Raw genomic sequence first — 21,196 nt, 5'->3', positions numbered from 1 at the left:
AATCCCAAGGGCCTCAACACGAAAAAGTTGACTTTTTTTTAATTTTGTCTTCTTGTCTCTATTCAAAGGGTGGACAGTATAATATCCTTGCACTATTTCTAATTTTAGTTTTCCCCGATCGCTCGGGAACACCACCTATAAAAGCAACGTTTGAAAGCAAAAATGAATTTGCATAAGATAATTTTTGTAATATGGTAGTAAAATCAAAATTATGTAATCGGCAACTGTCTAAATGTCTTAACAACAACTCGAGGGTTTTTTGAAATCGTCCGTGAGCAAGTTAGTACTTAATCAATGACACTAACAACTAACACGCCTTAGTAACAATCGCCAACTTTATCAGTAATGCTTCTGCTTCATTTTGTGTGATTGATTCTTCTTCTTAAGTGAGCAGACATCGAAATATGATATTCGGAGTAAATATTTGCAACTATTTCTAGAAATATCCTAATTTAGACTAAAACCCACATTTCCTAAGTTTTGTGTCCGAGCACGTGCTAATATTGCACATTTTGAACACCTAGAACAATAGGCCCAATCTTATCACACTATATGGAGTTGGTTATATGAATTTCACTACGTCATTGTTGTACCAATGTGCTTATCACGTTAAAATAGCTATCTTGTCTGAACTCCATGGGTGGTGACATCTCCATCGATTTTCCCTTTCTCTTTGGCAAAATAGATTGGAGATATCGAAAACATTCACTCTTTGGTAGTCCGTTTTTACCTGGTGTCTTTAATAAGCTTCTACTCTTTCGCATTTCATCGACTCAGCCAAAAAGTTTTTAATTCTAAAGTTGCTTTCCAAAATTTGAGTGTCGGGTTAACTCCCGCTAGGATTTTATCTGCCAGGCACCAAATCATCCGAGACACAAAAACATAGAGCAATAGTGAAAAACTTGTCGCTTGCCCAAAAAAGGGATAATGATACAAAAAGTCCCCAAACCAAAAGTTCGAGGACAACATTGAACAAATTGAAAGTACAAGGACCATATTAAACATTGGGTTAAAGTTCATGGACCACATTAAATAAATAAAAAATTTAGGGAACACATTGCATATTAAATAAAAGTTTTGGAACTGTTTGTATCATTTTTTTCCCCCAAGAAAATACCATATGTTCCGGACCCAGGAAAACTTTACGGTTGACCCGACCCCAGGGGTCAACATTAAAGTTTAAACCCCGCAGGAAAAGCCCAGGAAGAACCGCCCTCAGATAAGAATGTCTGCCTCTTTCACAGCACCTTCAATCCTCCCTCAGAAGCCGCTCTTTCCGGTGAATTCCTCTTTTTCCTTTGTTTTCCCTCAATTTCTTCATGCCCTTTTACAAATTATACTTCTTTGTATTGAGATTGAAGAATTGGGCGCTGTGCACTGTTCAGAATCTGAGTGCAAATAGGGGGTGTTGGGTCTATGGAGAAACGGGCAAAGAGTAGGAAACTTTGTGGTAAGAGCAGGTCCAAAGAAGATATCTTTTGGCAAGGAATGATGCAGAGAGGCTCTTCAGTCTGGAATTGATAGGTTAGCTGATGCTTTATCTGTTACTATAGGAGCTAGCGGTGTGTGGATTCCTTTGTTTCTTCTGCTGAAGTTCCTGATTCTGTCATTGTAATCTTGGGAAAAGTCTGCAAAAGTCCAAACCTTTGCATTAGTCACGTCCTAACCTTTTTTGGTGCCAATTCGATCTAGCTTTACTGGTGGTCCAATTTAGTCCTAAACCTTTTTGGTCGCTTGTTAAACCTTGCATCCCAAATTGGTCGGATTGATCCTACGCTTTTGTTTTGTCAATTTAGTCGCTTCGGTCAATTTTGACCGGAATTTGCTGACGTGGACGGCTGCCGGCCGGCGACCGGTCACCGGCGCCGACGTGGCGCTGACGTGGACAAATTAAATAATATTTTAATATTTTTTGAATTTTATTTTTTTCCTTTTTTTCTTTTTTTCCACTTTTTTTTGGCTTTCTCCTTCCTCTGGCCGGTCGCCGGTCCGGCGACCGGCCAGAGGCCAGTGGCCGGCGAGCTCGACCTCGCCGGCCACTGCGGAGGGCCGCCTCGCCCGGCGAGGCCGAGCCTTGCCTTGGTCGGGCGAGGCTCGACCTCGCCAGATCCGGCGAGGTCGGGCCTCCCCGACCATGGCGAGGCTCGAGCCCTCGCCGGAGGCCGCGGCGAGGGCGAGCCTCGCCATGGTCGGGGAGGCCCGACCTCGCCGGATCTGGCGAGGCCGGGCCTCGCCGGCGGCTGGGCGAGGTCGGGCGAAGTGGCGAGGCTCGAGCCCTCGCCGGAGGCCTCGGCGAGGGCGAGCCTCGCCATGGTCGGGCGAGGCCCGACCTCGCCGGATCTGGCGAGGTCGAGCCTCGCCCAGCCGCCGGCGAGGCCCGACCTCGCCAGATCCGGCGAGGTCGGGCCTCGCCCGACCATGGCGAGGCTCGCCCTCGCCGCGGCCTCTGGCGAGGGCTCAAGCCTCGCCATGGTCGGGCGAGGCCCGACCTCGCCGGATCTGGCGAGGTCGGGCCTCGCCGGCGGCTGGGCGAGGCTCGACCTCGCCAGATCCGGCGAGGTCGGGCCTCGCCCGACCATGGCGAGGCTCGCCCTCGCCAGGCGAGGCCGCCCTCCCCAGTGGCCGGCGAGGTCGAGCTCGCCGGCCTCTAGCCTCTGACCAGTCGCCAGACCGGTGACAGGCCAGAGGAAGGAGGTTTAGGACTAAATTGGCACTAATGCAAAAGGTTTAGGACTTTTTTGGCACTTTTCCCTTGTAATCTTGGAATTATTTGTTTATTTGGCTGTTTTATTTATTATGGGGGCGTTGAGCTGGGATTGGATTAATGTAGTGACCCTTTGGAGAGAATGAGAGATATTGTGACTTTGCTTTGTTAGCGATGAGGGAGCTGGCTGGTCTAGTTTTCTGTGACGTTGGAGTTGAGAGTTGTCTTGACGGCGTATGTGCAGAATTGTGCTCTTCGAGCTTGAGTTTTGCGTATGAACTTTTCCTTTTGTCAAGAGGGCAACGCTAGATTTCCTGCGTTCGAAGCTGACTGACCAGCTGTCGTGCTTTCCAGATTCCATTGTTGTTCTTTTCTTTCATTTTCTCTTTTGTTGCTTCAGTCCATATTCTTCACCATTTCTGAAGTAATTCATGGAGTATTCTTAGATATCCTATTCACAAAAGATGGTTATTTGACACCGCACACATGGAATAGAGTTCTTTTGGTTGCGATGGGAAATGATTACGGACAGAACCCGGTGCCCACGTTAGAAAAAGAAATTTCTTCAATGTATGGATTTTTTACAGTACCATACATAAGATCTATGCAAATTATATTTAGGGTACGCTAATTTAGAGGCATGACAAGTGTTTCTCTAATGCTTTTCTGGAAGTACACTTACAAACTCGTACATATTTAACAGGAGCAACTGTTCGTGGTCATTACGGAGAAATCCTTTACAAAGGAGATACATTACTTACATTTATATATGAAAAATTGAGATCCGATAGTATAACAGTGGGTCTTTCAAAAGTGGAACAAGTTTTAGAATTGCGTTCGATCGATTCAATATTGATAAACCTTAAAAAAGGAAATGAGAATTAGCTCTTCTAGAGCAGTATCTGAGTGATGGCTCGGGCACCCTTGGAAGGAGGCCTTCTTCGCCTTCCACCCAAGCTACATAGGGAAGGCCCAAAGCCAATCTTAGGGAACAAGGATCGTTCAACCCAATAATATAACTGATTAGATCAACTCATAAATTGATTCCATAGCATGTTGTCGAATACAGTGTTTACTAAAATATTTCAGCGTGTAGCATTTGCACTCATTAAAATAATCTACAATTGTTCATGGCACAATAGTGCGAATATATTATGTTCTTATTAATAATGGCCAAGTTAATTATTTTGATTATGTGTCATGTTGTGGAAAACAGTTTTTACTAAAATATTTCAGCATGTAACATTTGCGCTCATTAAAATAATTGACAATTCGTATGTCCATGGCATAATAGTGCGCATATATTATGTTCTTATTAATAATGGCCAAGTTAATTATGTTGATTCTATAGCATGTTGTGGAAAACAATTTTTACTAAAATATTTCAGCATGTAGCATTTGCACTCATAAAAATAATTGACAATTCGTACGTTCATGGCATGATAGTGTGAATATATTATGTCCTTATTAATAATTGCCAAGTTAATTATTGTTGCGGAAGCAAGCGATCAAACGATAAAATAAAAAGAATAAGAAAATAGATCGGACATCAGATCTACGTAGTTCGGTCAGGTGACATACGTCCACGGGAAGAGCATCAAATAATTCCACTATAAATCAAACGATACAACGGAGATTACAACCCAACTTGAGTCATTCAAACACTCTTAATATTTCATAAGCCCTAATTACTCTCAATAACTTATAACATAGTGTTAGCCTATAATTTTTCACAAAATAGTCTTAAATCTTATCACAAGATCAATTGGCTTCCACACTTGAATTATTAGTGTAATTCTACAGAATTTTCACTGGACATCAACGGCACGACGACCACGCTGCAACAACCTTAACATCTAATGAAAAAGGGATACTTAATTATATATGAAAAGAGGTAAAAGATCTTGGTCAAAGTCAAACCGATATTTCCTTATTTCAGTCCTTGTCACGCACGGAGTCCAACGCGAAGTCAGAATAGGAATGTCAAGTGTAAAAGATCTTCGTATTCTTCCCCGACTCCATTAGCCCAAATATAGTGTGTGCCCCTCTTCTTGCTATTTAATTTCACGATCAACAAGCACTTCACTTTCACATGTCTGGTTGTCTTAACCACTTCAATAATGTTGATTGTCGAATACAGTTTTCGCTACAATATTTTAGCAGGTAGCATTTGCGCTCATTAAAATAATTGACAATTCGTATGTTCATGACATAATAGTGCGAATTTATTATGTCCTTATTGATAATGGCCAAGTTAATTATGTTGATTGCGCTCTATATATTTGCAATAGAACATGAGCTGGCCGATTGATCGATTAGTCTATAAATTAGTTGTCAACAGCTTGAGACGACATTGTGCCTCGAAAATAAACACATCTCGAGGACTCATTCAAACTACTTACAAATTGAGCTAGCCTACCGAGTATTTAACCATCTCAAAATCCAAAACCAAACTATCCGTAATTGGATACGTTCTAATATGCCAAGCATACAACATATAGTTACAGAGTTATGTTCATTAAGTGACATTATAGGACATCATGCAAGAGATAAGCATGACCAATCAGCAATGAACATCGTCATATTTTCTGAGCAAGACTTTGGTAATGTTCTACTGTGCCAAGAACTATGGTTCATGTATCGAGGGCATAAAAGCAGAGAGCAACATGAAAAGACATGAGAGAATCTATCTTCAGTAGAAATTGAGACTTTAAATTAATTAATATGCATAATCATAAGAGAATTCGTTGACCCCAACCATGGTAGCCCCCACCTGGTACACAATGTAGCTGCTACCTCTTAAGATCATCAGGATCAGAATTGCGGAAATCGGTTCTTGAGCAGCTCCAAGATGAGCAGAAATATAGTGTAAATAGCACCTGTACACACGGTGAGGGCATGCAGTGCATATCTCGACATTCTCTCAGAACTCCTCTGCAAGTGGCCCTTCGGGACCAAAGGCCAAAGCCTTGCGGCGGTGGTCTTCAGATCGCATAAGGACCAGCACAATCCCAAGTGACACAGCACCTAAAACCACCTTTTACGAACACCCATCTGGTGAAACATAATGAGAGTGCTGATTTTGGGACTTCTGGAAGGCTTTTATGGGTCTTGAAATGGAATTGCATTCGGAAGATGCTCATCATGATGAAGAAGGAGATGGTGGAGAGTGGTGCTTACTGCATGATGTGATGATTCTTGAGGGGATGAAAGTGGTGGCATTGGATCTTGGGTTGGAGAGCTTGGTGCTTCTTGGAAGAAGGAACTGCGATTGCAGAACCAGTGTCTTCATTTCATGTTGAGTCACTGCTTCTGTTAGCTCGTATGTATGAGTGGTGTGGCATTTTTTGGTGCGCCTTATCAATGGAAAAGAGAGGATAATGATGACAGACTGATATATTTGCACGGGCTAAGATCAAGATTAGAGATGGGCTTGCACTAAGAATTGAGGCCTTATGACTGGGCTGGCGCAAAAGACCTTCTAAATAATTTCATGAAATTTTGTTTTTCGTCATTTTAGAGATTTGTTGTTGTTGTTACTGCTGCTGCATTTGTTCTTATTTTTAATTGGAAAACTCAAAAGTATCGTTGTTATCTTCCTCTAATTTATTTTTTAAGACAATCTTCAGAGCATTAATAAAAAGAAGGTCCGCCAAATGCATTTGCCACAAGTTTTGATTTTGCGAAAATAAAGCATAAAATATTTTGAGTTTCGTAGTACTAAATTAAGCCGTTGATTGGAGAAGTATTTATTTAAGGGGAAATTACAAATTCGTCCTCATATTGTTACCCGAATTTATTTTTTGTCACCATACTATTTCTTGTTATAATTCAGTTCCCCAACTTATCTCGGGCGACAATTTATGGACAAAATTCGATTTTTAGAGGAAATATGTTGAGTCAGTTCTAGTACCTAAACTCGTGGTATTGACATGTACAAGTTTCCAAAAATTTTATACTATTGGTCCATGTACTTTTAGGAATGTTAAATTTAGTCCTTGTACTTTATTTTATTCATAAAATTAGTCATTCTACTATTTTTCAATGAGAATTCAATTCATGTCTTAATCCGAAATCTTATGAAAATGTGAAGTCAAAATCAAGTATGAATTCCTTACCAAAAAAAAAATCAAGTATGAATTGATTTTTACCACATTTTATAAGTGTGCCCAATCTGATTGAAAGTCTTATTAAAATAAATGATTTCATCCTAAGCAATAACTTAACATCCTCATTTTCAGCATACGTCTATATAATTTTGGGCTATAGCATAGATCTATATAGCTAGGTCTACTTTTAGACAAAAATATGATAGTTTTTTACATACTTTACTACAGCTTTAACTCACTATTTTGTAGGCAAAATATTTTAGGTAGGTTATAAGAAATCTTTGAATTATAGTATTATAAACCAGTCCATATCAAATTGATTATAAGACCTGTTTATGTTGTGGGAAGGTTGTTCGTATACGGTGTCAAATTTAAATCTCATTATTAAGTAGTTTTTTAAAAAAATTATTTTATTATTAATAAAGCCATTAACTCTAAAACCTTATTACACATAAATATCGTGTATTAAACTATAGACAGCATCATTTGAGTCTCATTTGGAAAAACCGTACTTAAAACCTTATCAATCAATCGAAGAGGACATTTCCAAAAAAGTTGATATGAGGACTAATATTATTGAAAAAAAAGAAAGATATAAGGACCGATCTTAAACATTCCTAAAAGTACAAGGACGGAAGTGCAATTTTTCAGAAGCTTGTACATATAGGCACCACATGTCAATTTACCGGTGCTGACTCACCAAATTCCATCCACTTTTGGAGGAAAATTTGAATTTTGTCTTGACATTGTCACGGGAGATAACTTAGGGGACTAAATAGTAATGAAATAGGACAAGAACCAAAACTAAATTTAAGATGCCACTAAACGGAAAGAAATTATCAACGTCCATGAATGAGAAATGATACATCTAAACGACAATTCGAAAAAAATTGATTTGATCATATAGTTTTATATCAGCTAAGTTCACATGTTAAAGATAAGCGGCCTCTCACATTCATCACGGGATAAACCACCATTATTTTGATCTCCTAGCTGATTCTACCAAAGGTTAATGACAGACAATCATAATTAATTGCATAAATTTCACTATTTCCATAAGCAATGATGAAAGTCGTGGTTTCCATTCTTATCATTATCGATCACAAAAGCTATCATAATTAATGGAATCAGGCACCATTCATCGCCATTGCCCAATTGCCATCAACGCCTCCCCTTACCGATGCTCGTGATACTACCACCAAAAAATTGATCGTCCTCAAGCCTTCGGTAGTCATCTCCAAGCGCCCGTCACTGCCCACCAACCGCCACTTCTGATACTACCGTCATCTGCTTACCAGGCTACCATACCGCACACCAGTAAGATCAATGGTTGCAGACGACTACCATCAGCTACCACCGCGATGCACCTCCGCCATGCATGGAGTTTTAGTTACGCAACAGCCGTAAGCACAAGTACAAAAATTAAAATGGCGTCATCTCAAAAAACATCATAAGCAAGCATTTTCTAGGTAAAATTATAATTAAGGAAGAACGTGTTTTTCCAAGGATGTCTTTCGACGGCAAAAATTGCTTTCAAAGTTTCACCATCGAAAGCAAATGTCTCCGTCGCATGAAATACTTTTTTCGCGAGCAAATTTCAGGCCAGGTTTTTCCCTCGCCTCGCACAAAACAAAACCGGTGGCGCATGGGGAAGGTTTTTGTCCTCTCCTAGCCGCTTTGCCTTGCTCCGTAAACCGCAAAAAAAAATAAAGAAGAATAAATAAAAAAAAAAGGCCTCCTTTTCTTGTTTTTTCGCTCGTTAATCGTTAATGCTTTGGCTGATTGTACGACGATGCTCGAATTTCTTCTCTTCTTCGTGTCGCTGCGGTCCGCTCGCTTCAATCTCTCTCCCACCTGCCGAATTTAGCGGATTGTGTGATGATGATGATGGTCCCTTGAACCCAAAGCCCCCCCCGCCCCCCAACTTCTCTCTCGTTTCCTCTGCCCCCACCTCCCCTCCCCTGCCCTGTCTCTCTGGGCGTGCGGCGGTCAAACAATATAAAACACATTTGCAGTGCCCACCGTTGTTGTCTGTGTGCTGCTCTGGGGTGGCGTCAAAATGCCTCCTTTTCCCTTCTAGTTCTTTGGTGCCGGTGAGACCCTTTTCTCTCCCTTGCCCGTCTCGTTCTTCTCTGGACGACCCTTTTCCCCCCTCTTCGATCACTCTCGTTATCTCTCGTGTCTGGAGCTGTCCGGGAGGTGTGTGATTTGGGCAGGCTTTGTTTTTGCTCGGCCTTTATGTCTCTGGAAAGTCCCGTGCCTTCCGTTCCTTGCTCGTTCTGTTTCTCAGCCTCGTGATTTTCTCTCTCACCCATGATTGTTTTTCGGCTGCTTTGTCTGGGTTGACGCCAGAGCGAGCTTTTGCTATCAGGGGCTTGAGCCGGGCTTCGTTTTTTTTTTTTTTCGCTTGGTTTTTACATGGGTTTAAGGTTTTAGGAGGGTTGAAATGATGTTAGGGTTTTGTGGTTGTCCGTCCCAAGCGTGTCTCAGCGGTCCAACTGAAGGGGTTTGATTATGTAGACTTGAATTGAGGGATTCTTTTTTTTTTGTTTTTTTTGTTCTTGAGGTTGTAGTGGAACCCTTGTGAATGGTCTAGAGGTTCAGAATGTCTGATGATAAGGACGGTTTCGTGGGGTGGGAGGAGCAGATCGTATGTGCCGAGCGAGGAAACAGGGTGGCGCATTATTACTTGAAGGATGCGTCGGGGAATTCAGTGCTGGCAGTTGTTGGGACTGAGAGGAGCATTAGGCACATGATGTATATCGCGACGGATGATTTTGTGCAGTTATACGGGTCCAATGGGTTGATTAAAGGGTACAAAAAGTGGCGAGCTAGAAGAGAAGTCGTGGAATTGCTCGCCTCATTGGTTCAAAGTACGTGCTATGAGTGCTCAATATTTTTTAAATGCCATTTGTTTCCCTTGCGTTGTTATATCAATTGTTTGTAAATTTTGGTTTCCGACAAACGAGTTCATAGGTCAGGCTTCTTTGGCTAGTATGTGAATTGTGACATGTGATGCCGTGATGGCTTTGCGAACCCTCTCTTCAGAATATAGATATAAAACATGATCGTGTTGAGAGGCAGGTTCAGGACATGTATGTTTCTGCATTCCTAGTGTAAATCACTCACCACTAGATACTGTAGTCAATTTAATAGAGAACCCATATAAGTCTTCTAACTTTATGTTGAGCACATGTGCTGGATGAGATGCTAAAGATTGGGAAATATGATAATAGATGAAAAAAAAGGTCTAACAAACCTAACCTTCCATTGGGAATCAGTACTGTCCTTGGAATGAGCTCGTAATGGTGGAGTTAGCCTTTAAAAGCATCGTAGCTGTACTACATGGTTTTCGTTTATCTAGAATTTTGACAATCACTTTTCATTGGCGAATCATGGTTCTTCCATCATTATCATTTGGAAACTTTAATATGCACAATTATGTTTGAGACAGAGCTAGACATGCTCGCATGTCTCTGGATAATGGGTGGCAATGTGCGGTTAAGGACATTAAAAATAGCTTTTTTGGCATTTGTTTCACAATAAATATCAGAGCATTACCAATTTGAGCTATTAGCATTCAGTGACCATTTGTTAGCTATATAACCTTCGGAAGATTTTCCAGATTAGCACATGTGTCAGCACTAGATTTTTTAGGTGTTAAGGGACCAGCGCTTGAAGTGATATGCATTTGCCGAAGATCAAAATGTTGGAGTTGATAGTTAAGGAGGGTGATGATTACTCTATTAAAGTAAGGGGAGCTAATGCCGTTCAAACCCAAATTACGAAGATGAAAGTGATGTGAGAGAGAGAAAGAGAAAGACACTATAATTATAGTGTCAATAATAGCACTTCTTTTATGATGCTGGGTCTGAGAAAGGATCTTAATAATCCTAGTTGATATTTAAGTACTTAAATTGGACCGTTTGCTGGATGATCTGGAGTAGTGGAAGCATTCTAAGGGAGTGGAATATTTACTTCTGGATCTTGTCAAAGTATGTAAGAGTAGTTTCCTGTCACGTTCTTGAATATAAGAAACCTGATGAAGATAATTATCACATACTCTCATTAGAGTTTTGGCAGTTAGTAATCCATCATTAAAATGTAGGCAGCTAGCTATCATATAGTCTTACTATGTTGGGCTGATGTATCTCCGTGGAAGTAGTCCTACACCCAATATCCGTTGTTCATTTGGCGATATTGCAATAAAACACTGTTGCTGGAGTAAATGTTTAATTTCATCTTTTATTTTTAAGCTGTTTTTGGAAAAAGGTTCTCACCGTGTTTATTCTTGAATGCTTTGCTGACCCTTGTGTTACTGGTAATTACACTATCCATCTTGAGAATCATGTTTTTGTGGGCTTGGAATGACGTGAATCACTCAGCATTTCGCTTTGGGATGTTCTTAGTGTCATTTCTATGTCTTTAGGAATTATATTGCCTAAAGACGTAGAATTGCCTAAAAATTGTGAAAACGCATTATCTTTGATAATACTCCATTCTTCAAGAACAACAGCAGTGGCAGCAATAGGAAGCCTTGTCGCCTGGTTGTTCCTGCTTCAAAATCATTTTAGTATTCGAACAGGAGATTTGCATTGCATTTATCACCGTGAAATGAAGATACATATCTACTTAATACTACCAAATTTGTAATGTCACTGAAGAGACTATTTGTTTAAAGCCTCCATGGAATAGTGGTCCTACATATGATAATGATGTGGACCCTCGATTTCTATGATGGTTATTCATCATGGGCCGAGTGGTCTTCCTAGTTTCGAGGCTCGTAACCTTGAACTGTGATGTTAAATCCCCGCATATGCATATGTGCGAGGTTTAGTGAGCTGCCATTACATGCACACTCGACTACTAAAGAGCAGAGTAGTGATCAACTGTGTAAATGCAGAAGATTCTGTTAATTCTGTACAATTATCGCAGGCAAGTATTTTCTGTGTCCCCTTCGTATTAATTCCGTCTTTGTCTTTTCGGGTGCTAAGTTTTCTCTGCCTTATACTTCCTTTTGGGATTTTCTAGTATGTAGTCACGTGCACATGTGCCCGGGGGGAGAGAGTGAGGGAGAGAGATTATTGGATATGAGCCGTTCATTGACCAATAAAATTGCCACGAAATCTTGTCAAGGCTCTTAATTCTTTGCCTTAAGGACCGCATTTATGTAGTTGCCGTTTTGAAGAGATTTTTTGCCAATATTACAGGATTGATTATATTAAACTCTCTTCCAAATGAGCTGCACTCATGTGTCTTTTGCACGCTATTTAAGTTGGTCCTACAACTGTTCTTTGATCAGAAACAAAATTTTCTTTTATCTAGAGAGAGAGAGAGAGAGGTCTTCTGCGATGAGTTCTTCAATGAAGTATGCTGACTGCTGTTATGAAATGGGTATCATCAATTTCTTCAATAACCAATTATTTGGCTGCTCTTGCTTTGCACCATTGTTTGGTGATTTTACAGATTCTTTCTTTGCTATGCAAACTGATGTTGTGCATTGTATTTGCCCCTTTGGCTTTTGGTACTGGAATTTATTCCCTTTTATGATGAACTTTTGAAATATTCCAATGATCTTTTCATTTTATTTGATAGATTTTAATTAATAAGCTGGTGGTTTTCTGAAAAGAGTTCTGTGATATCCTTCAAGTAGTCTAGTTCATCATTGGCTTGTAAAGATCTATCTGGGTAACAAATCCCAAGAAGCTATTATGAGTTTGTTGTACATATTTAATGCATATAGCCCACTATTCTGTTGTTAGATAGATTGTTTGTAGGTTGGTAGTTATATGGATTGTTGATCCTTATCTTCACTGTACAATTTTTATCTTTCTTCGTAGCAGTTCGCCCATGATTATACTGAATTTTTCCTTGTAGAATGGATGCTATTAATGATATTAGAAAGCTGATCGATTTTGATTTTTATCATTCCTTTAGAAAAGTAGATCTTTGTTATGATGATGCTATTACTCCCTTAATTTGCATTAAAGTGCCAATCTGAGAGAGAGAGAGAGAGAGAGAGAGAGAGTGGTTTGGGGGGTTGTCGCGTAGAGAGGAAAATGCGAGTGCATGTGTTTATCACACATGTGAGATCTGACACAAAGCATCATGTACTGCCACTTGCTTCATTTTGGTGCCCATCATGATCAACTTGCACTCTTTGGAAGAACTACTCATGCCAAGTGTTGAATCCAACCCCAGGATTTTTTTCATCACGGACTCAACAAGGGCCAGTTTTGCCTCAGGGTTCACTCTGCAGCACTCTTGAGTAGCCTTCCGTTGGGGACATTGTTTGGTGCATCTGTGACTGCTGGTGTGGTGCCTGCTTATGGTTGCCTGCCCATGACATTGGTCTTCTGCATTGTTTTGCATTCTTGTGCATTTATCTGACTTTTTTCGTGTTTGGTGTCTACACCTGTGTATGTTGTTGTGTGCTTGTGTACTTACCTAGCCAAACTGTAAGCACTCTCTTTGTTAATTGATATATTTCTCCATTATAAACTTTGGTCTGCACATTAACGTTCAGACAGAATAATCATTTGACCCTTTCAGATAACTTAGTACACATGTTCTCCCTGTGTGTGCATGTCTTGAGATTTTATGATTCTAGCTCCTCAATGAAAGTTAAATTCTGCTCAAAATGATTTATTATACTGGAGCATGCTTTGACATTCGTTTTTCTATAAAGGAGCTAGTGCCTGATAAGGACAAGGCTTGTTGTGTTCAGTGTCTTGATTTTTGTCTCATCGAGCTATTTGTTGAATCAATGGATGATGCCACTTGGGTAGCTTACACCTATTCATTGTATGATGACAAGACTGTCAGTGCTGGTATAATGCTCAGTGTGCACCTTTCTTGCTACGGTTTTTTGTGTTTTCAGTCAATCAAGTCATTTTGAGATGGAGATTTCATGCTTTTATCCCCTTTTTCGCATAGGGTATTTAGTGTTGGTGGTTGTGTATTTCTTCTGTCTGGTTGATAATTCATATGAAGTAAGAGTTATTTTTATGATATGCTCCACAATTCTATGAATGAACGTGGTGCTTTTATTTGGGCCTGAATTTTTCTGACAAGATTGGTTTATTCATGCAGATTCAGAGACTGATGACACAGTTGAAGCTCCGGTTTCCTATGAAGCTGTGGTGAGTATGTTTTATGCTTGTGAAAGCTAGAGATTAGAGTGTTAGATTACTGTGATTTGTTGCCCTAGAGGTTTTCTATGTTAAAGAATTTCGCATCATTGATTCAGCCTCCGAGGAAATTGAAAGCTATAGACCAAGAGATTGAGTGGGCCGGTGTTGCTTGGGTTTGTGCTAAACAGCTCACACATTATCCAGCTTTTCACAGAAAAGAAATCACCATTGCTGTAAGTCTCTGCACTTCTTCCAAATGCTAATTTATTGCCGTGAACCCATCTATCAAACATGTTTATTTTGTCGTAGTTACATGGACTTTCTTCTCCTCAAGATCTTGACCCTCTAATTTTCAGATCCATTCTTTTGCACTGATCATGGCCGAAGAAGGTTGTTTATACCTTGGTTATGTGGAAGATATGTACGAGGATAAGAAAGGACTGAAAAAGGTGAAAGTGCGCTGGTTTTACCAGAATGAGGAAGTCCAGCATGTAATTCCTCAGTTGAATTTGCATCCAAGGGAAGTTCTTATCACACCTTATGTTCAGACGATCAGTGCTGAATGTGTTGAGGGTCCAGCAACAGTTTTGACTGCCCAGCATTATGAAAGATGCACGGCTTCTGTTTCACCGGGCTCAGCAGCTGGAATATACATGTGCTCGAGACAGTTTAAGAACAATAAGGTCAAGCCCTTTTCACTTGCCAAATTACGTGGCTACCCGAGTCAAGCAATTTTGTCTTGTCTTGATAGTTCTTTTGTCGGTAAGACCAAAAATATGTTCCCCAATAAGAATAGGGAGGATGAGGAAGAGTGCAAGGGCAATGATGGAAGTGGTGGTTCAGGCATTAAAATTTCAGACCCCCAGAGCCAGACTCCATCGGCATACCCTAAGCTGAAATTGAAGTTGCCGAGGAAAAACACAGGCATCAAACTTACAACCATGGAACCCCAAGTTCCCTTTTCGTTTAAAGTTAACGAGAAGATAGAGCTGCTTTGCCAAGATAGTGGCATTCGAGGCTGCTGGTTTAGATGCCAAATAATTCAAAGGTCAGAGAAGCGTCTGAAAGTGAAGTACGATGATCTACTGGATGCAGATGATATTGCTAAACTCGTGGTATGGGCTTTTCCGAATATCTGAACTTTTTTTCTTTTGGTTGCTTCTTTTGAACTGGGAGTAGGAGATGTTGGTGTTAATGAGTCAGTATGCTCGTGCTGGGGCACTTTGATATGGGGCTTGTATCTTCCAGCTTTAGAAAATGGTGTGTAGAATTCAGTTGATAATCTAACTCTTTTACTATATAGTTGAAAGTCCAAGCTAGCAGTAGCATTTGCTGGAGATATATGCTGTATTACCGGAATGTAAACATTTTCTGGACATTTACAAGTCATATCAAATGTCGAACAAATGTTTAGAAAAAGCAAATGAGTTCCGTGTTTCTTGATCACAGGAATGGGTTCCCGCAGTCAAGGTGGCTTCTCCTGATAAATTGGGCATGCGGTGCCCAGGCCGACTAACAATTCGGCCACGCCCTCCCAAGAATTCTGGTGGCTGTAATTTCGAGGTTGGAATGGCAGTAGATGCATGGTGGCACGATGGTTGGTGGGAAGGTGTTGTGACTCAACTTATGGTCTCCGGAAAGAATACTCTGGAGGTTTATTTCCCAGGTATGCTCAAATCTAGCAAACTCTTGATGGGTTGCCCTTACTTTGTTTCCGGATCTGGAATTCATGTGTAAATTGCCATTTTTCTGAGTTGAGGAACTAATTTGTGGTTGTGTAAATCCACTAAGCTTTTTGGCTAAATAATGTTTCTTTTCCCCCATTATTTTAGGTGAAGGCAGGGTAGCTACATTCCTAAAAAAGAAAGTCCGTGTGTCAAGAGACTGGGTTGATCAAAGATGGGTAGACATTAAGTCAAAACCTGACATCAATGCATTTCTATCAGCAAATTCTTCTGCTGGCATTAAGTCCTCATCATGTCCTCCCATTCAAGAGGTACCTGACCGCGACAAATCTCCACCGGGGTCTCAGAAGATTGACCCATCCTCTTATAAGGGAAAAGTGATCATAGAAGAGAAAGAATTGCCTGATTTATCCGCATCTCATAATGTCCAAGGAAGTGTGGGAATGAGCAAGCAAACCAGTTTCAGTCAACATGATGTCCAAACATCAATCGGCATTACCAACCACAATGGTGGTAGCGGCACTGCCACGGTTGCCGTTGGCAATGAGAAAAGAACTGCGTCGGCTGAGAACCCTCGATCCGCCAGCCGGTTATTTGAAATAGCAGATGCTGTGGATTTGATGACTCAAGCTGCCGAAGGAAAGATGTCTATTCTTGATGAATCCTGAACCGGGGTTGGAGGCTATTTGGTTGGGAATATGGAGACAAGGTGTTGGTGACTGGTGACTCTTCTAATCTGTTCTTTTCTTATATGAAATTCGGTGTACAGTAACATAGCAGCGGCTTCAACCGTCCACAGGATCAAGACTCCCCTACAAATTTTAGTCGTGGTCCATCCAACTGGACGTCGTAACCCAGTTTCAAAGGTACAGTTTATTTAGCCCGTGGTTTTGCTCGGCGTGCGGAAGCAGGCATGTAGCTTTAGACTGAATCGGCTTTTGCACCTTTGATGTTTATACCTTTTCTGATAGTAACCCTCATAGAATGATATGATGAAGTATAGTGCAAGTCTGTCCAACTCTCAGTGTTAATAGACTCAGATAGACAGTCTCTTCCCTTCTCTGAGGGGAGATTGATTTTTTTTTAACTTGGAAGCGAACTGGGTATTGAGCCTCACATGCTGCACATTGGAATGGAATGGTGCATTCATTGCTGAACTGTTTGTACTCTACAGTACTCTCTCTCTCTCTCTCTCTCTCTCTCTCTCTCTCTCTCTCTCTCTTTTCATAGACAGAAATTGCTGTCTATGAATGACTCCTTTCATGTTCCCAAGCATTCGCGTTCGCCAGAGGAGCCGATCGCCTCTAAAGAGGAAGAAGATCTTCCGAGACGCAGCTCCGAGTCGATGAAGGACTCGACCAACGTTCGGCCGTCGAGCCAACCCACTTCATTTGCTCCAGATCGAGACCCCCCGAGGAGCTCCCCCCACAAGGACAGGTTGCTAGACCAGATTCTCGGTCATTCTCGAAGTACTCGATCGTTCTTTTTCTAAAAAGATTTACCGCAAATCGCATCAAGTAAAAGGTGCACGACTTCTAGCAAGCTATCCCCGCATCAATTTTGCCCAGCTAACGATGTGCATTTTGATAAATCCTTCATTGTTTATTGCGCTTCTCGGACCATCCAGCACCAACATGATCGCCACTGACCAGTGAATAGGGAGGAATCGCTATAAACATGATGCAAAGATATTTTGTCATAGAGTTCGTAACTAATATGTCGATTCTACAAGAAGCAACTTCGATTATGAATAAACGACACAAGTATCTTCTTCTGTTTTTTCGGGATAAGTAAGGAATCTTATTATCTCAAACCAAGCAGGCCAACCGCTTCCCAACACAAGTCACAAAGGCTTAATCACCTACAGCACCAAACAAAACGGACCATACCAGATTAAAATTCACAGCTAAACCAGCAATACAACAGTACAGCTAATGCAGAGGAGAACAAGAACGATGAAAAAACTCCCCCAACGTTGAAACGGGGCTGCTGACAAAACCGATCAGCACAACGTTGGAAAAAGAAATGGAAAATGACATAAACAGTCCCTGAACTTTGGCTCAATGTGAAATTTGGTCCCTAAACTTTTAATTCGTTCAATGTAATCTCTGAACTTTAACCCAATATGTAACGTGGGCCCTGAACTTTTAGTTTGTTCAATGTCATCCCTGAACTTTTGGTAAATATTCAATTCAGTCCCTAAACTATATGAAAATGTTCAATGCAATTCTTTCCATTAATTCAAGTTCAGGGACTACATTGAACATTTTCATATAGTTTAGGGACTGAATTGAACATTTACCAAAAGTTCAGGGATGATATTGAACAAACTAAAAGTTTAGGGACCATGTTGAATAATCGCCTAAAGTTCATAGACTACATTGAACAAATTAAAAGTTCATGGACCAAATTACACATTGGGCAAAAGTTTGGGGGCTGTTTGTGTCATTATCCCAAAAAGAAACGAGCACGACTTGTCCGAATCAAACCGGCTAGTCTCGGCCCGGCCCGACCCGGTCCGGTCCGGTCCGCCTCTCCCGGGGGCCGGATTCGTAATTTCGGGGACGGTCGGGGGGCGAATTCGCAATTAAATACAAACGAAGGCCCCGGAAAATCAGGAAAAACCGCGCCTTTCACGCTTCCATCGAAAATCTTTTGAATCCGGACAGCGCCCCCCCGACACTCCCCCACCGGCCGCCACGTGTCCCATCTTCTTCCTTTCAAATTCAGCTCGAAGCGCGCTCTCTCTCTTTCTGTGCGTGCAGATCTCCGTCTTCTTCGTCGTCGTCTTCTTCTTCTTCGTCGTCGTCGTTCAGAAACCCTAGAGATGCTCGTCTGAATCGCGACAAGCTCCTCCTCCTCCTCCTCTTCGAATCCGCAGCGAACTTCTGCGGCAACAAATGGCGGCGGCGTTCAAAGCGGCGTCGCGCTACAGCTCCTACGACTCGCGCTCCTCCACGTCGTCCTCGGCGGAGCTCAAGCTGAAGCCGGGCAAGTCCTCCCCCGCGCTCGCGCCGCCCGCTTCCTCGTCCTCCTCCTCGTCCTCCTCCTCCCGCGCGCTCGTCAGGGCCAAGGCGCCCGACCTCCCCTCCTCCGGCGGCGCGAAGAACCGGAACTTCGCCGACATGGTGAAGAGGTTCATGGGGAAGAAGCCGTCGTCGGCGGCGGCGGCGGCGGTGGCTTCGAGGGGGAAGCTGGGGAGCGCCAATCTGGTGATCCCCGTGGACGTGATCGCGGAGGACTTGAAGAAGGGGGCGAAGGGGAGGAACCAGCTGGGGGTGTTGCCTAGGAAGCTGTTCGAGAAGAAGGTGAAGAAAGAGGGCGTGAAGGCGTTGACGGAGGTCAAGGGCGGGGGGAACAACAACGCGCGGACGCTGGCGATGGTGCTGAGGAGCGAGAGAGAGCTCCTGAGCGCGAACAAGGAGTTGGAGATGGAGGTCGCTGAACTCAAGCTGATGCTCGAGCAGAAGAACAGAGAAGTTAGTCTTCGTTTGCTAGTTTTCTATTCGCTCTTTGAATTTCCATGCGATTTTTCTGGATGCTGTTGATATTAGATTTAAGGTCTGAAATTCTTTTCATATACATTCTAATGATCTCTGATCTAATTCGGTAGAAAGATCAATTTTTTTTCTTTGTTTGCGATTCGAAGCTCTTGCTTAATTGACTGAAGGACCTTTAGTAATTAGCAGATTGAATGTTTCAGCAGACTTTGGACTGTTGAATTGAATCTGATGTGAATTTGATTCATCGCATCAGTTTCTAACCTGCGGCACATTCTCTTGGATTCAAAGGACAAACTTGATCGACCAGAAAGATTAAAAACCAAAGATTACGAAAGAAAAAAACACTAACTTGTTTCCCTGGAGCCCCATTTTCTGGTTTTGTACCCAGTACTAAATTCGAACGTGTGGATCCTCTGTTCTCTCAAATTTGCAGGTTGAGAAGTTGAAAGATCTGTGCTTGAGCCAGAGGGTAGAGATCAAGGCATTAAAGAGCGCGGTACTTTTCCCCGAGGTGACAAATAATGAGCTTCAAGAACAATTGGAAAAGCAAGGGACAGAGTTGAGGCAAGCCAAAATGATAATCCCTGCTCTACAGAAGCAGGTCACTTCTCTCACTGGCCAGCTCCAATGCCTTGCTGATGATATCGCTGAGGTAACATTGCTTTGACATCTGCTGTTTTAATGAAGTGGGATCGCCTTGGATTCGGATTAGTTCATGGGTATGATTAGAAACTTAAGACTTCTGTTTATAGTGTGTGAAGTTTATGTGAGTTCTTTTGTGGTCGAAGTCATAGTTTGTACTCATTCTTGGAACAATTTCTTCCACAGTTGATCATTTGCGTGAAAATAGTTCTTGTTCATGAAGTAAACGGTTGTCTTCAATTTCTAACACGGGGTATATAATCTAACCACCCTTTTAAGAGAAGAATATGTCATGTATCTCTCTGGATTCTCATTTCATTTCACTATGAACATAAGTTTCTGTTATCGATAGTCTAGATGATGTTTCTACCAGACGCTTCACGTGGAAATTCATGTGTTTTCTTGTATGTTAAAACGGTGCATGCGGTCAAGCATACATCGGTACTGACGGAGAATTGCTTTTGCTTGAGCAGGTGAAGGCGGATAAATATTCTGCAAAGGCATGTTTTCGTCACCAGACTGGCAGCTCTCCGAGGACACCGATATACAACCATGAAGAGGCAGCTAATTCTTTGGTAAAAGTTCATAGCATACTGGTCTCTCATGTGGCTGCTTTTACTTCGGCCTGTTTCTGTATCTATTTCTCCTAGCTTCTGCATTTGCTATATTTTCTTCAATAATAGTAATTCAACATCTGTTCATTCAGGAGTTTAGCTCCAGTGAAGCAACAGCCCCTGATAGTCCAGATGACTTGTTCCTCAAGGACTTGAATCCTTGTTTAACTCCCAATGATGGCAAGACAAGATCGAAGGTGAACACTCCAAGCTCATATACTAGTGTCAAATCACGTTGTTTAGTATCTCTTGACTGGGAATGCCGAGAAATATCTTCTGATTTCATTCAGGATTCACCACTCTTCTGCAGGAATTCGAAGAGGAACTAGATTATAATTCTTCAAGATATGTCGGCTTCTCTGACGGGAATATGGAGACATTCTACGAAGCTGGTTTCAACCCTGGTCCCAGGAAGTTGTCCAAAAGTTCGGATTGCTGCCAGAAACCTCGTACCGGTGACCGAATGGCCCGCGCAGGTCGCAAATAAGAAGAAAGTAAATGATGCACATACGGAACACCCACGCACCAGCAGTATTTCTGAGATGTATTTCAATTTCCATCCAAAGGTTTCTGCTCAATGATTCTCAGTGTTGCTTTTCTACCCCTTCCCACAAAACGGACATAATTGTGCCAATCTCTTGTACCATACCGAGTTCTTCCCTCGCTAGCTAAGGGTCGGAACCGTGTTGACAGGATATCAGCACATGTATTATAATTTTTCATCAATTAAGCGAGTACCATCCATACAGAATGGATCATTTTGACTAGGAGGTACAATAAAATGCACCAAGATTCGATATTCTGAT

At 41.7% G+C, this 21,196-nt stretch overlaps 2 protein-coding genes and 1 pseudogene across 4 annotated transcripts; 2 read left to right on the top strand and 1 right to left on the bottom strand.

Moving 5' to 3' along the window:
- Positions 1–5,145: 5,145 nt before the first annotated feature.
- LOC115677912 (uncharacterized) lies at positions 5,146–6,070 on the bottom strand (annotated as a pseudogene).
- A 2,474-nt stretch (positions 6,071–8,544) lies between these two features.
- LOC115677890 (uncharacterized) lies at positions 8,545–16,438 on the top strand. Of its 2 annotated transcripts, XM_056303861.1 has the most exons (7): positions 8,545–8,906; positions 9,380–9,686; positions 13,906–13,955; positions 14,063–14,179; positions 14,303–15,061; positions 15,396–15,612; positions 15,779–16,438. In XM_056303861.1, exons 2-7 carry the CDS (start codon positions 9,419–9,421, stop codon positions 16,297–16,299), a joined length of 1,932 nt encoding a protein of 643 aa, XP_056159836.1. In that variant the 5' UTR covers positions 8,545–8,906; positions 9,380–9,418; the 3' UTR covers positions 16,300–16,438. The 2 variants fall into 2 exon arrangements, with proteins under 2 accessions (XP_056159836.1, XP_030456992.2); XM_030601132.2 differs by having other exon boundaries at positions 8,545–9,686.
- A 1,974-nt stretch (positions 16,439–18,412) lies between these two features.
- On the top strand, positions 18,413–21,157 carry LOC115677967 (uncharacterized). Of its 2 annotated transcripts, none has more exons than XM_030601220.2 (5): positions 18,413–19,110; positions 19,568–19,786; positions 20,250–20,351; positions 20,483–20,587; positions 20,701–21,157. In XM_030601220.2, the coding sequence occupies exons 1-5, from the start codon at positions 18,532–18,534 to the stop codon at positions 20,875–20,877; spliced, it is 1,182 nt and encodes a 393-aa protein (XP_030457080.2). In that variant the 5' UTR covers positions 18,413–18,531; the 3' UTR covers positions 20,878–21,157. The 2 variants fall into 2 exon arrangements, with proteins under 2 accessions (XP_030457080.2, XP_056159923.1); XM_056303948.1 differs by having other exon boundaries at positions 20,681–20,856.
- The last annotated feature ends 39 nt before the right edge of the window (positions 21,158–21,196 follow it).

Source organism: Syzygium oleosum, unplaced genomic scaffold (genome assembly GCF_021117445.2).
Source record: "Syzygium oleosum isolate NSW1041296 unplaced genomic scaffold, Sole_v2.1 Sole_v2.29, whole genome shotgun sequence".
Lineage (NCBI taxonomy): Eukaryota > Viridiplantae > Streptophyta > Magnoliopsida > Myrtales > Myrtaceae > Syzygium > Syzygium oleosum.
Note: the sequence above shows the minus strand (reverse complement) of the source record. Positions and strands in the feature narration are given on the sequence as shown.

Coding starts and splice junctions, on each gene's coding strand:
- LOC115677890 (XM_056303861.1), top strand. CDS start 9,419: ATGTCTGATGATAAGGACGGTTTCGTGGGGTGGGAGGAGCAGATCGTA. Junction 13,956..14,062: donor CGGTTTCCTATGAAGCTGTG/GTGAGTATGTTT, acceptor TCATTGATTCAG/CCTCCGAGGAAATTGAAAGC. Junction 15,062..15,395: donor ATGATATTGCTAAACTCGTG/GTATGGGCTTTT, acceptor TCTTGATCACAG/GAATGGGTTCCCGCAGTCAA.
- LOC115677967 (XM_030601220.2), top strand. CDS start 18,532: ATGGCGGCGGCGTTCAAAGCGGCGTCGCGCTACAGCTCCTACGACTCG. Junction 19,111..19,567: donor TCGAGCAGAAGAACAGAGAA/GTTAGTCTTCGT, acceptor TCAAATTTGCAG/GTTGAGAAGTTGAAAGATCT. Junction 19,787..20,249: donor TTGCTGATGATATCGCTGAG/GTAACATTGCTT, acceptor TTGCTTGAGCAG/GTGAAGGCGGATAAATATTC.